This window comes from Poecilia latipinna, unplaced genomic scaffold, assembly GCF_001443285.1.
Source record: "Poecilia latipinna isolate Pla-1442-1.1 unplaced genomic scaffold, P_latipinna-1.0 Scaffold153, whole genome shotgun sequence".
NCBI classification, from domain to species: Eukaryota; Metazoa; Chordata; class Actinopteri; order Cyprinodontiformes; family Poeciliidae; genus Poecilia; species Poecilia latipinna.
This window is the reverse complement of record NW_015112769.1, coordinates 272,573-287,942: the sequence shown is the minus strand read 5'-3', so window position 1 is coordinate 287,942 and position 15,370 is coordinate 272,573. Positions and strand designations below refer to the sequence as shown.

The 15,370-nt window shown below is 35.2% G+C and overlaps 1 protein-coding gene across 2 annotated transcripts in view; it reads right to left on the bottom strand.

The window, feature by feature from the left end:
• stac (SH3 and cysteine rich domain) overlaps positions 1–15,370 on the bottom strand; it is a 37,247-nt gene that overhangs the window by 4,205 nt on the left and 17,672 nt on the right. For both annotated transcript variants that reach the window (XM_015029435.1, XM_015029436.1), the window contains 5 exons: positions 12,887–12,968; positions 11,891–11,997; positions 8,381–8,462; positions 8,217–8,284; positions 3,315–3,412 (listed from right to left, as the gene is read on the bottom strand). In XM_015029435.1, the coding sequence (XP_014884921.1) occupies positions 3,315–3,412; positions 8,217–8,284; positions 8,381–8,462; positions 11,891–11,997; positions 12,887–12,968 (437 nt within the window). The remainder of the gene's footprint in view (positions 1–3,314; positions 3,413–8,216; positions 8,285–8,380; positions 8,463–11,890; positions 11,998–12,886; positions 12,969–15,370) is intronic.

Genomic DNA, 15,370 nt, shown 5'->3' with positions numbered 1-15,370 from the left:
GTATGATTTTGATCTCTAGTAAAAGAAAAATCTCCGTTTTTACAGTAAAAGGTGTCAAAAGTTTAACCACTACTTCCTGTAATCCTCTGAGGAAGAATGTTTTTGCTCCACTGAACAAAATATTAAATATTACAAACAGATTAATTCTGATTCCAGTATATAACTTCCTTTGTTACACATTTTTTTTATTGTGAAATTTAGAAAATAAATTTCCTTCCGCTATGCTGGTGTGTAAAAAAATAAAATTATTGTTTGAAGATGTGGAAAGCTGAAGTTAGTTACAGTCTAAAAAGGGGAATTAAGTATAAAATATTAAAACCTGAAGATGAAATGGAGGAACTTCTTTCAGGATTTTGCTCTGATTTAAAAGTGTGTCATCATTACATGTTGAAAAAAAGACAATAATGTAATTAGAGTCCGTGTTGGCAGCTGAAACTAATCAACAAACTAATTTTCTTACTTTAAATCAGAATGAAAATGAACCCTTTTGATTGGGGATACTCTTTAGTTTTTCATTTAAAGCACTGATTTATTTCTGAGCTAAATGGGAGGAAAACTTGGAAAAAACGAGGAAAAGAGAAGTGGATCTTATCCGAGTTTCCTCAGGAGATTTCTGTGAGAACCGGAAACAAATTGATACTTCGGCTCAAGGACTCATCTTTCCCGAAAGCCTATTTTTAAGTATCTTGCAGATAGTGACCAAAGAGCCAAAGCTTGGACAGAGGATAACATCTGAACACCATAGGAAGTCCTTCTAGAAGCACTCCAGCAATGTAAAACAAAAAGAAAATCTGAAAAATACAAATAATCAACTAACACTCAGGTTTTACTAGTCGTTTTAGGACGTCTGTCACTTTAAATCCAAATCATCTCCTGCTGGCCACGCCCCCAGCTCAATGTTTACACTCACACATAAAAATGGCTGCAAACAGATGTGCAACTTTACAACCATACATCTTTGAAAAGCAGAAGTGGAGCCTGCTGCACAACCAACAAAAATAAACACCACAAATTCACAAAATCTTACCAAATAATTTTGGTATTAAAATAAGTAAGAAATGCATATTAATAAATCAATTTCATTTGTTGTATTAGTTAAAATACAGCTACATAACATTCCTTCAGTGTATGCTTGATCATCTGTAACAAAGTAAGCATGTGCAGCTAAAAGCAAATACTAAAAATACTTTAGGAATCCTTTTTCGCTTCACTTAGCAACAATACAATGTATGGCTGATTAACCTGTTCATAGTTTTTTTCAATTAACTAATTTATGACTGCATAACAAAAGGTGCTTAATATGAGATTTTATTTGAAAATCCAAACCAGGCAAAGCTAAACTTAACACTTGAAGAGTTCTGGCTAGAAAATAATTACTGATAAAAAAGGATCTTCCATTTAAAATATAAAAATGTTTACATTTTTGTAAAGTTTTGGCTTAATTACTGCTCTGACTGTGTTGGTTTTTTAGTCTGTATAGTCCAGTTAACGATTAATCGGTTACTAAATTAGTTAAAGATTATTTCAATGATTGATTAATCGCGATTAATCGGTTCAGACCTCAATTACTACAGTTACAGGGAATGTTTCTACCAACTTGTCACATCTAGATGCTGAAGCTTTTGACTATTTTTATTTGTAAAACAACTCAAGCTTAGTCAGATTTGATGGCGGGGAAACTGAACACAAATAAATAAAAAATCTATAAAAATTTATTTTCTTCATAATTATGTCTGATTTTGTTCTAATGGAAAATCTAAATAGCATTCACTTTACATGAGAATCATTTAGAAAGCTCCTTTTCCTCTGACTTATCTTTCATTCGTCTTTCCTCCACATTCTGAAGTACAGCAGCATCTACTTCTGTTCTGGCCTGAAATATGCGACACTTTGTCAGTTTAATGGCTATAAATCATATTTGTATTAGGTTTCAAACACGGTGCAGTTCATCTTAGTGAAATACCCTGATGGGAGCTATTAATGGAATATCCTGGCATCATTAATCTCATTCAGGTTAGATATAAAAAAAAGACTGATTGGACATAAATACTTAATCCCATTTCTCCATCAGGTATCGGTAATGAGGTCACTCTGCACATCTGAGTCTTTGGATCATTTGTCTCATTTATAAATATAAAAGTTTTACTGTTGTAAGCTATGTTACAAATCAGGGTTAAAAAATAAGAGTGCAGGAACAGAGGGAAATTCAGAAGTAATATAGGGCTGAAACGATTAATCATGATTAATCAATTATTGAAATAATCATCAACTAATTTTGTAATCGATTAATCGCTAACTGGAGTATACAGAATCAGAAAAGGTAATTTACTCAAAAAACAGAGAAGTATTTAAGCTAAAAATGTACAGAAATCACAGTTTTAGCTTCACTTCGTTCAAGTTATTTAAAAAAAAAATGAACAAAAAAATGTATCCTTACAGTTTATTGACAAATTAAGAAGAAAGAGATGAGCTTTTCAAATGTATGTTAGTATGTTTTTAACTGCAGATGAATCGTTTGCAACAAATGATCAAGTGAACACTAAATATGTTATAATAATATGTTATTGTATTTTAGGCAATAAAATGTTTATTTTCTTTTTAATAAAGGAATTTAATTATTTGTTGTCTTTTTGCATTTTTAATGCTTTTCTAATATTGTTTTAAAAATGTTTAAGTGGTTAAATGAAAATCTGAAAATGTGCCAATTTCTTTATCCGATTAATCATCAGAATAATGTATAGTATAATCAATTACTAAAATAATAAATAATGCTCTATTCAGCACAGAAAGGTGAATCATGGTACATACCGCTAATCTATTAATTTATTAATAAATATGGAGGGAGTTATTAGCATTAATGTACATAAAGAAGAGGGGGAAAAAATCTGATTTCTGAGGATTTGGCCTGTTGCTGAGAGCCATTCATGAAAAAAATTTATCAGATTTTGAGCTCTAATTGATGTAAAAATGTCTTCCCCTGATTAATTGAGTCTAATTCTCCAAACTGAAACTGCAAAATGTGAGAAGGGGAACAGATGAAAACTTAAATCTGGTTTCTTTGCAAAGTTGAATCGTTGGATCTGGAGAGGTGAGACCACTGTGCACAGCGAGCCTCAGCCTTTTTGTTTATTTCACATTTTCAACAACAAAGAAAATCAATGAGGAGACGTCAGAGTCAATCAGTCAGCAGCGTTTCACCCGCAGGCCTGGAAAGGTGCTGGATGCTGTGCTGTTTGCCATAACTCTGTGTGTGTGTGTGTGTGTGTGTGTGTGTGTGTGTGTGTGTGCGTGTGTGCGTGAGTGTGCAGGCGGACCTCATCTTCAGGTCGTGGCTCTCCTGGGCGCTGAAATCGTACAAGGCCACCAACGTGTTGAGCTTGAGCGGATCGTTCTGCAGCTGGATCTGATCCATCTAAACAGAAACACGGCCAAATATTTACACACACCATATTAAAAAACACAACATCAGTGACCTTCATCAGAAAGAGAATGTATGGAGCTCTGGTAGTGCCTAAAAAGCATATATTTTGGTGGCTTGATTTTTTTTTTCCAATAAATTGTGCTTAAATTAGTTTTATATAAAAATATATTTTTCAAATATAGTCTTTTTTTGTTTTATTACGATTGGATAAAAATATATATTTATTTAATTTCGAATGAAACAGTTTTCCACATTGGAGTGGCCATCATAAATAACTTTTATTCTTCACATTTATGAAATAGAAATAATTTTGGTAACGGTAACTGACCCCAAAATAGGAAATATTTAGTCTGATTTAATGTCAGAAAGTGAGATCAAACAACTTTTTCTATTCAATGTGTGGAAATTATGATTGTTAAAGGGAACTAAAACTAATGAAATAACCAAAACTGAAAGCAAGAAAACATTTTTGTTAACTGAAATACATAAAAAAGGTCATTAATAGGAAAAAACTTTAACTAACTCAAAACTTCATTGTGCATTTTTGAAACTAAAACATACTGAAATTATATATTAATGAATATATATATATATGAATTTATTAGCCTTTTAGGTGGATGTGGATTGTTTTTTTCCCATCCAAACAACCAGTTTATGTCAACTGTCGGCAAATTACGGCTCTCCATACGCTAATGCTAGTCCGTAAAACAGCTACAGCAAATGTTGGAAGAAAATACCAGTTATTTGGTTGAAAACATTTTTTAAACAGTATCTTCTGGTGAGTATTCATAACACAATCTTTATAAACATAACCACAATGCAATACTTTTTGAATTCTCCACCTAAAAATTAACCAAAATATGAAAAAAATAAAATACTACTTTAACGAATAAAGACTAAACTAAAAGTAAACAATATTTAAGTTATAATAACTAAGAAAAACTAGCAAACACACTAAAAAATACAAACTAAAACTAACTGAATTAGACAGAAAGTCACAACAAAAACCCCAAAACTATTATAACCCTGATGTAAATATCTGGTTTCAAACTAGACGTGTAGAAAACTTATGTTACTCTTGCAGATTTGGGAAAGTAATTTGTTCCTGATCAGAGTCATCAACAAAAGTGAGAAGAAGAGGAAGAATCTGGTTTTCAGATTGGTTTCTGCATACTGATGGGTCTCTGCAACCCATCAGTATGGAAACTCAATCTGCATAGCAACAGCAGCAAAACAAAAATGACACAACTTTTAGGAAATTTAATTGCCTTTTTCTCCTGTTGGACAGCAAGAGACGGCTATAATAAAGTGAAATGGCTCCACAGGTGTCACCAGCAGTGGCTGTTAATGCAGCTGATGGATGGGTCTAGTTAAAGGAAGCCAGGAGGTAAACGGCCTCGACGGCCTGGGGGTCCAAACCGTGATACCAGGCATCCATTACAGCCGACGAAGAGCCGCCAAGACCACAACACCACATCTGTGGTACAATTAAAATCAGATTAACATTTCTGGAGCGTATCAAATACAGAAATCCATCTAAAGTGAGAGTATTTTTAAATATACAGTTGAAATAAGAAGTTTATATTCAGCACAAAAAAAGAAAATGTACCTTTTTTATTGCTTGACATGAAATCAGACTAAATGTTTGCTGTTTTTGGTCAATTAGGATTACTAAAATATTTATTTTTGCTAAATAATAAAATAATCAGAAGGGAAAAAAAATCAAAATATGCAAAGAAACTTAAGGAGAAGTATGTAACTTTTATAAAGAATATTTTATACATATTTGTTGAAACTGTCACCATGTTGTGGCAATATATGAAAAGATAATCTGGGAAAACAACGTAGCTACTCCGCCTTCTCCCAGTGCTAACTAGAAACAACCAATCAGAGCCAGGAGGCGGGTCTTGGTGCTGTCAATCATCTCATAACAAACTGACATAGTGACAGTTTTAATAAATATGTAAAAATACTTTGTTTTTTTGAGTAAAAGTTACATACTGCATTTCAAATGTCCAGTTTAGACAATTTATCTGCACAAAAGGTTGATTTGAGGTTTAGTTACTCTGTAAGGACATTTGAATCTCAGGTTAAATGTCTGTTTTAATTAAACTATATGCACATTATTATTATTACTATATCATAATGGAGTATTATCTTTATCTTCCAAAAGATACTTTATTTTGGCTAAATAATAAAATCCTTCTCAAGTTGCCATGACAGTGAATAGTCTTTGTAGGTGAAAGGCTGTTTAGTCTTATACTGACATGAAATCTGATTTTTGATTATGGATTTGTCTATTATCACCATAATTACTAATGATTATGCATTTTGTTTACCTTTTTAGGGGAAATATAAAATGTACTGTTTGCTAAAAAACGCAGAAAAACCTGATAATAAAATGCAGCTGACGTTGTCATGACAACAAAGAGTTTTTGTAGGTGAAAGGTCAAAATCCAATGAGTGGTCAGTGCTACACTTTAATAAAATTATATTTTTGGTTCTGGATTTGAATGCTACCACCTTAACTACCAATGATTATCTACCTTTTTCAGTGGAAATATGAACTGTACTGCTTGCTAAGAAACGCTGATTTCAGCAAAATCCACTATTGATGAGGAGAAAACCATTCCTGCATGGATGGCTCTCCTCTGATGAAGGATGGGTTTTCCAGACGTTTTCTGGGCTCGTTACCCTGCAGAGCCTCCATCTGTCGGTCCGCCAGCCTGAGCTAATGGACCTGTCGGCTGACAAACCGCCCGCTCCAGTCGGGCCCGCTCCAGCGTGATGGGCCGGCGCTGAACTTCCAGCCACCTCCAGGTAACGGACGGCTGCTGGAGCAACGCATTGCACAACACGGAGCCCCAACCAAAACCTTTTCACATTTTATCACTTTCAAACCACAACTTTCAGTGTATTTAATTGAGATTTCATGTGAAAGACCAGGCAGTTGTTATAGTTCAATTATAAAAACATGGTATATAAAGTTAAATTTTACAAATAAAAATGTGATTAGTATTTCTATTCAACTCGGCAGAAATGGCAAAATTTATAAATAAAGGCTACGATTACACAGCAAGCAAAATTTAACTAAATCCAATGAATTTTTTTTGACCATATGCAACTTAATTCTGAGTTTTTCGTGGCTATCTGAACGCCGAATTCTACAACCGCATGTTAGGGTTGTTGAGGTTTTTTTTAAAAAATGAAAAAAAATCTGTAACTTTTAAAATTTCTGATTAAAAAAAAAAAAAACTGAAATTTTTAGATTAATCTCAGCAAGTTTCCAGAAAAAAATTTCTGAGTTTAAAAAGCAAACATTTTTGACTTTTGGAAATTTTTTGAGTTTCAAACCCAAAAATTTCCCCTTTTTTTTTTTTTTTTTTTTTTTTTTAGATATTTCTGAGATTAAATTCAAAATTTTGTGTCTTTTCGTGCAAACTTTCTATTTATTAAACTTGGAAATTTTCAAATTTTTTTCTAGAAAATTTGTGAGAATCTCAAATTCTGAGTTTTCTCAGATTTTTGACTTTTTAAAATCAAATTGATTTGTTTTTCTAGAAAAATTCAGATGTTTTTCCCATATGTTTTCGACTCTGAGCTCAGAAATTGTTTTTTTTTTTTCTAGAAAGTGTCTGACATTTTGACAGATGCGGAGCAAATCGCTTGAGTCCAGTGTCCGTTTTTTCAAAATAATTCACCATTTTGAAAAAATATAGTTTATATATGTTAATGAAAATTAAGGTATATTTAAAAAAATCTCCTGTCAGCGTGTATCAGTTATGGCTGTAAATTCCCAAAATGCAGTTTAATTCTAAACCTGTTAAAGCTGCAGTATGTAACTTTTATGAAAATATGCTTGTTTTTTTTTACATATTTGTTAAAATTAACACCATTTTGTAAAAGTTTGCTATGAGACATATAATCTGTGAAAATATCACTCTCCTTCAACGTCTCCTTGAACTATCATTGCCGTCTGAAGAAAGGTAATGCTCCTGACCAAAAACAACCAATCAGAGCCAGGAGGCGGGTCTTAGTGCTGTCAATCAATCTCAAGTATTTGCTGCTAAATGTGCTAATGGTGGAGAAACAATCGTTACAGGAAAACTGTTAAGCTGCCATCATGTTAACTACCCTAGCATTAAGGCTATGCTACCTGCTGGGACACACTGACGGTGATTGACAGCACTAAGACCCACCTCCTGGCTCTAATTGGTTGTTTCCAGTTGGCACTGGGAGAAGGCAGAGCAGCTTGATTTTTTCACCAATTATGTCACAATGTTTCAACACATTTCAAGAAAAAATTTTCATAAAAGTTACATACCACAGCTTTAACACATGAAAGTAAAACCGTAACAGAATTTCCCCCTGAAGGAGACGATAGAGAGGACGAAGGCTAATGAAACTGCTCCATGAAATATTCATTGTTGAGCTGCAGGAGGTGATTCAGAGGTTTAACCTTTTTCCTTTCTGCAGCATGAATTTTACACCATCAGCACTGAATCCCAGCACAACAGCAGCAGCACAGAAAACGGCAGCAGATCGAAGGTTTCAAGGTCAAAGTTTGTCTGCACTCCCACAGGGAAACAGTCACATCAGTTTGGGTTTGCTTTGGTATAGACGGATGAAAACTGAATTTTTCCCCCCCCAAAATCCTGGGAGATTTAGCAGATAATCACAGTTGGGGGGAGGAAAGATTGTTGGCTAAGTGTAAATTCTCATAAAACCATAAAGTAGATGAAGAGGCTTTCAGATAAAGAGCTGAAAAAGATTGTTTTGGGAAACAGTTTCTCACCGGTAAGTCATCGGCCTTTCTCTCTGGCAGGTACAAACACTCGGCTCCGTTCTGCATAACTGTGAAAACTAAGAAAACAAACAGAAAAGTGACTCACTGCAGAAATCTGAACTTTCAGCATGTGGAAAACTGCAAGAAAACGAACTCCTGGAACAGGTACTCACCGTCATCGCTGTGTTTTCTCGACAACTCTTGCCTACTGCTGTGAGCCACGACCTCCTCTGGGACGTTATCCAGATCGCTGGCCTAAAAGCAATTAATCAATACACAAACTGATCAGCTAGCGATCAACAATCATTGCTTGGGATTTATTTGTAACATTTCCGACAAGCAAAGCTCAGATATTTAAGGCATACATTGGTGTTGACATGATGACATTCTTAAGCGCTGCCACAGATTCTTGATTCAGTTCTGGACTTTGACTGGGTCACTCTGACATACCACTGAGTTTAAATTGTGGCCAAATCATGGATTTGTTTTATAGAGAATAATTAAATAAGCTTGTCGCAAAAAGCAATAAATTAATCAAAAAATTAATTAAAAGGCGGTTGATAATTTCTATTTTGATGATTGACATTTTTTAAGATAATAAATTATTTACGGATTCGGATTTCACAACAGCATAGGTAGGTATAATAAAAAAAAGTTAATTTTTGTCAAAAAATTCAAATTTTGAGATCAATCTCAGAAATTTTATAGAAAGAATTTACAAATTTCTGATCTCCAAAATTAGAAAATTTATTAGAAAATAAAATCAGAATTCTTTAGAGTAATTTCAGAAATTTTCTAGAAAAGTTCCTAAAATTCAAAAGTTTTTCTAAAATATTTTTAGAGTTTTTACTAGCAAATTTTAATCTTTTCAAGCTCAGAAAGCTCTACAAAATTTGAGGTTAATCTCAAATTTCTGAGATTTTTTGTAGAAATTGACTTCTATTTTTTCTTTTATTTTCTATTGAAACAATCTAAACATCAGTATAGCCTTATTTTCGCTACATTTGCCATTAGAGATGGATAAAATACACGCAAGTTAGTTCACCAAAGTCAGTGGTGGCCACATTTATGCTAGTATGCCAATCTGATACTTTGCTAATTATCAGATTGGCATACTAGCCAATCTGATAATTGGCTAGTATGCCAATTATCAGATTCCGTTAAGCTAATTTTTAGCTTAACGCTGTAGCATTTTTGCAAACTTTGAAAACAATTAGTGCACCCAACTTCATCTAAATAATTTTTTCCAGAAAAATTTTAAATTGCTAATTTACTTGGCTGTTTTGTAAAATAAAGTTCGACATCTGTGTTTAAGTTTTGGTTCTTGACTCTTAGAAATCCAAGCAGTTATAATGTTTATTTTCATGCACTAACAAATATGACACTGGATGGCGCCAAGGTACACATGTTAACAAATAGTATCAACATGGCTGAATTGAGCGCGCTAGCATTGGCTTCTTCTAAATACTCTTTTGGTGAAGTGATTTAGCGTTAGCACAGCTAGCGTTTGGTGCTGTTAAGTACCAAATACACATTGTTTAACAAACACTTTTCAATAACAAAACATGCAAGGAGAATGGCTGAAAAGTCACCATGAGAGAATTTAAAAATATTCACAACTTCAATCAAAAGCTGCCACAAAAAAAGTAATTAAAGACAGCAAGAACCACAAAACCAGTCCCCAAAATCCTGACATTAGGCAACTTCTGAAGGGAGTTGGGATGGACTAGATTATACTTAAGTGAATTAGTATAATTACACACCACACTTTTTAGATATTTAATTGTGCAAAACTAACAAAAAAAAACTTTTCTTCAATGTCACAATTACATCTGTTTGGTGTTCTATTGAATGTAATCTCAATGAAAATAACTGAAGGGTTTTTAGTTGTGATAAAACAAAACATAAAACAAGCAAAGGGGTGTGAATACTTTTACAAAGCACAACAAGTAAACAAGTAAAGTTTCAGAGCTCTAAGTTTGCTAAAATGAATCTATTTTCTGTGCTGAACTGCAGATGGGAGTAAACGTGCCGTTTCCTAGTCTGCATTTGGAAGCTATTATCAGGCTCCTGCTGAGATCACATTGTCTCTAAAGTCTCCATACACACACACACACACACACACGCACACACCCACCATCTCTAACAGCTGCACAGGACAGCAGATGACGGCTGAAACCCAGCAGCTTTCAGACGTCATCATCCAGAGGCACGCGTCCAGATTCAGTTCACCTTACATTACGATATATACGGCATGAGAGCAGATTCTGCATGCAGCTGCAAATCAGTCTGATTCATCTTCGGAGCGGTGACACCGCCGTTCGCAGTGACATCTTCCAGCAAGCCCGCCGGGGCCGCACTGCCTTTATTGGTAGTGTTAGCAGCTCTGCAGCGTACGGACCTATCTAAACCATTGCGTCTGCAAAATTTACATGAAGCCCAAACAAAAGTAATGGTGTATTCACAACAGCTCTGTTTAGTCCACTTCAAACTAACTCCAGTTTGTTTGTCTAGAAAGCTTGGTTCGTTTGGGGAGGTGTGAATGCGTAATGGAACTTCAAAAAAATCGAACTATGAGTCTGGGTTTGGTTGAAATGAACTCTGGTGCGGTTTGAATGCATAAGCAGACTGGAAACCGCTCCAAAAGCAGAAAGTGGACAACAACCCAGGGAATTCTGGGTAAATACTACCAAAGCAAACGCGCTAGCCTAGCGCTTGCAGGAGAAATTGTTTGTAGTCTTTAGCCAAACTCAAAAGAGAAATCCTCCAACCGCTAAAATCTGACACTCCATTTCTGTTTACGTTTTGTGAAATAGGAAGTTGCGCTCAGTATCTTCTTCAGAGGATTTTGTATCATTTCGTTAAGTGTTTCATGATGCAGTGCCCCCTCAGGCGAGGAGGGCAACAGGTTGCTTAAATGTGATGTATTATGCTTCCTTGAACAGGATGTTCATTACATTTTTTATACAAAGTCATTTTTAGATAATGACATTTGGGTCTGATCAGTTCTTCCAATTTTGAGCTGTTTTAGGGCGTCTTGTAACTTTAAATTCAAATAATCTGCTGCTGGCCATGCCCCCCAAACTCAACGTTACACTCGCACATGAAGATGGCTGCAAATAGATGAGCAAATATACAACCGTACATCTATGAAAAGCACAAATTGAGCCTCCTGCACAACAAACTAGAACACAGCAAGTGGTTTCTGGATGGTAAGTCAACAACAAAACACTCTGTTTTTTTCCAGCAGCCATTGTGCAATGCATACAGCGGTAAAACCAGCTGACCAAATGTTCTGGAACTCAGCTTGGGTTGCTAGGTAACGGATTGGGCTTCACTGGGGTTGCTAGGTAACGGGGTCTGCTGATTTGTGACGTTACATTCTGGTGGTTTTTGGAACGGCTCACTTTCTAGACACCAAAAAATTTTAACTTATTGCCAAAAACTGGCTAGGTGTTGGTTTGTTTTAAGCAGTTGGACTGTTTCTATTAAGTGCTTTTGTACTTCCAAACCAAAGCAAACATTTTTAGTTTTCCTCATTTGTCCCCTTTAAAGGCTTTGATTTGTGTCAGCAAACCGCAGCAGCTGAAAAATGTGATAAATGTTGCAATTCTGGTCTGAAATCAAAGTGACAACACCCTAAAGCTCAAGATATCATATTAAGCCACGTATTGGGTTCTTACTGAGTTTCTGTGTGGAGAATCTGAGCCGCTTGCCCTCTTGGCCTTTTGTGCCAGCGACGTCCCAAACCTCAGGGCTTCATACACTGGGTCCACCTTATTCCCACAGGCTTTGGAGCAAAACACAAGATACAAGATAAGATGATGAGCAAACAAATATGAAGCTTTCATCTTGGCCAAGTGGTTTTTCCATAAAGACATAAACATTAAACAGCAGATAAGCTCTATAATCTGTATAATTAGATATACAGCAAAGTTTAAATACATAGAAGCAGAGACGGGTAGAGTATTCAAAACTTGTACTTGAGAAACATTAGCACTACTTCAACATATTTTCACTCAAGTTAAAAAGTAGCCTTTTTATGAGTAAAAAAAGTATTTGGTAAAAAGTTTACTCACATCCTGAGTAACTGATCAAAACATAATTTACTGTTTAAAAATTACATAGACAGACCAAATTATAAAGTTATGTAGAAATGTTGGTACTTTAAAGATCAAAATGTAAATAATTCATATAAATAACAATTACAAAATGACAAAATCAGGCAAAAGTAAAAACTTTCAGTTTCTTTCAATATAACACCTATGAAACTTTAATAAAAACTTCATTCAGTTAAGTTACTAACAGTGGATAAAGTATCCAGAAATTGTGCTCAAGTAAGAATAGCTTGGTAGCTATCTGTAGATAGTTTTCTTTCTAGCTTGTGAACTAGCAGTGATAGATAGCTATCTATCTAGCTAGCAGTAGATAAAAAGCCATCAAACTTGACAGATAGCTAGAAGTAAATAGATAGTTATCCACCTGGCAAGATAGCAAGATAGATTATTAATCCCATGTGGGAAATTGTTTTGCTAAAGCAGGGACAACAACTAGTAAGTAAACATTAGCCACAGTATTTTTTTTATTTTATTTTTTTCTAAAAGTTACTCAAATAAATGTAACTGAGTAAATGTAACTAGTTACTTCCCAGCTCTGTGTATTAGATATTTGAATCTCACCGATGGGCATGACTTCTTTAATGCAGCCGTACTGTTCCTGGTTCAGCAACGGAGAGCTGTAGTATCGGCGAAAACCTTTTGGCTGCAGAAGAGGAAAACAGTGAGTTAAAATATGTCTGTATGACAAATCATAACCATTAAAAATAAAAATAAAAATTTACTGAAGTCATGAAATATTTGGATTTTTGATAAAGTTGCGGAGAGGGGTGTTTTTATCCAAAGCCGTGCATCTGTGCAGCAAATGCGACCTATTTTCTCACTTGAGAAAAGAAAAAAAGGCAGACTAAACTCATCAAATCTTTTAGTCACCGTTTATCAGCCTATAAAAGTGCGCAAATTAATAGAAATGTTGTGACAGCCACAAATAAAAGGCAGTTCAAGGGCGAAGTGGGGAACAGATGCCTGAGGGTGTGGCACTGTTAGCAAAACGATGTCAGACTCGGACGTCATCCTCAGCACAGGCCGCCCTGAGATATTAGTTAAACGCAAAAATATCAGTGGTTAGTTTAAAAAAGAAAATCTATTCTGTCATTCATAAGGTTGAAATGTTGACAAACGTGTATCCACGGTTTTTTCAATACTTTGAAAAATGCTCAAAGTATTAACTTTTCTTAATATTCCTAGAAATAGTTTAAAATTATATATTCTTTAAAAAATTCAAGCACTGGTGGTTCCTCTAGAAAAAAATTTTTTTTTGAAGATGTTGGTTTTATGCATGCATTTTGCAAGTTATATCATATATTAACAAACATGTCTAAATCACCTTTTATTGCTATAAGCAGATTAGTAATTCTAAAAACTCTTGTCATATGAAAGAGAGCCTCTCTAAAACAGGAGGGCACTGCAAGACATGGACATAGAAATGTATCACAATATTTTATGGTAACATTGTGATAACAATAAAAAAATATATAAAAATTGATTTATAGCTTCTTTTAGATACAAGTATGGGTGTGACCGTATATAGCAAAATAAACACAAATATTGCTGTTGAAAAACATTCCCATTTTATATAGGCTTCTTCAGGATGCAGTTTACTTAAAAAATGTGCATCACTAAAATTCAAAAAGTAACTAAATTAATACAGTCAGTTATTAATGTCGACAGTGACCCTAAGCACTGCACCAAATTGGCTACAAAGTGGCTTGAGGACAACAAAGGCAATGTTGTGAAGTAGCCATTGAAAATGAGCGGGCAGAGCTGGAATTTTTCTCATTACCTAGTAACCCCAGAAGAGTTCCGCCTGTTACCTAGCAACCCTAGCAGAGTTCCGTCTGTTACCTAGCAACCTCAGTGGAGCTAAAAGAATGTCAGTGTAAATGCAAAAAAAAAAAGGTAAAGAACATGCTTTGTTTTGCTGATAGACAAATCCTAAACTGTTCAGAGAAGCATAGTAAGTTACCCTTAAGCAGCCAACATATCAGTATGTTTAAAAGCTTCTTTTTAGAGAAATGATTCCGGTTTGAAAAACACTTTCCTACGGGAAGTCACTTTCCATTCTTTGGAGGAAACCTGAAGGAAGCTGTGAAGATGAGCAGGAGGTGTTGTGGCCTCTCTTTATGTTTGTGACAAAACATTCCTCACAAAAAAAAAATCTGAAGAATGAATCACTGATTTTCATCATGAGCAGCGCTGTGAATTAATTTGATTCCTTTTCAAATCATGTCGCTGCAGATATTGTCCAACATGTGAACGGTTGTCAGGATCCGAGTCTGAAGCAGTGACTCACAGATCAACTGACACATGTTGGCTTATGCCAACAGGAAATACAACATTCAACAGTCAGAGGAAAAAAAGTCTTCAAAGTAAGGGTACGTTCACACTGCAGCCTTAAGTGACCCATTTCCGATTTTTTTGGCAATTCCGATTTTTTTGCCGGGGCCGTTCACACTGCCAGTAACTGCGACCTGTATGCGTTCTGCAGTCTGAACGGGCAAATGACCTGAAAGTGTCCCGCATGCGCACTAGAGGGCGCAATAGCGTCAGCGTTCTAAGTGTTCTGCCAACCCCCATAAAAAGAAGAAGAAGTGCTCAGTGTTTGCGGAAGTAAACATGGAGGCTAACGGTGGAGCATAGCTCATATATTTGAAGTTGTTGTCCGGCCGGAGCAGCATATTAACAACTTAATGCTCATATTGTCCGTCATGGTTGTAGTTTTTCTTCCCACTTGCGCGTATCAGGACGCAGAAGAGTGAGATTTGTTGAGTATCAGTGACGTTCAGTTCGGATGAATACGACCTGGACGTTAGGTCACATTTGAATTGGATACGTATCAGATATGGGTCACATTTGAAAAAGAATCCGACCTGTGCTGTTCACACTGCCATGAAAAGATCGGATACAGGTCGCATTACGTCAAAAAAATAGGAATTGGGTCACTTCAGGCTGCAGTGGGAATGCAACCTATGAAACAAATATTTCTCAGGCCGACTTTTTATGGTTTTTCAAAGTAAATAATTTTAAAATCAACTTTTCAGCCACCAA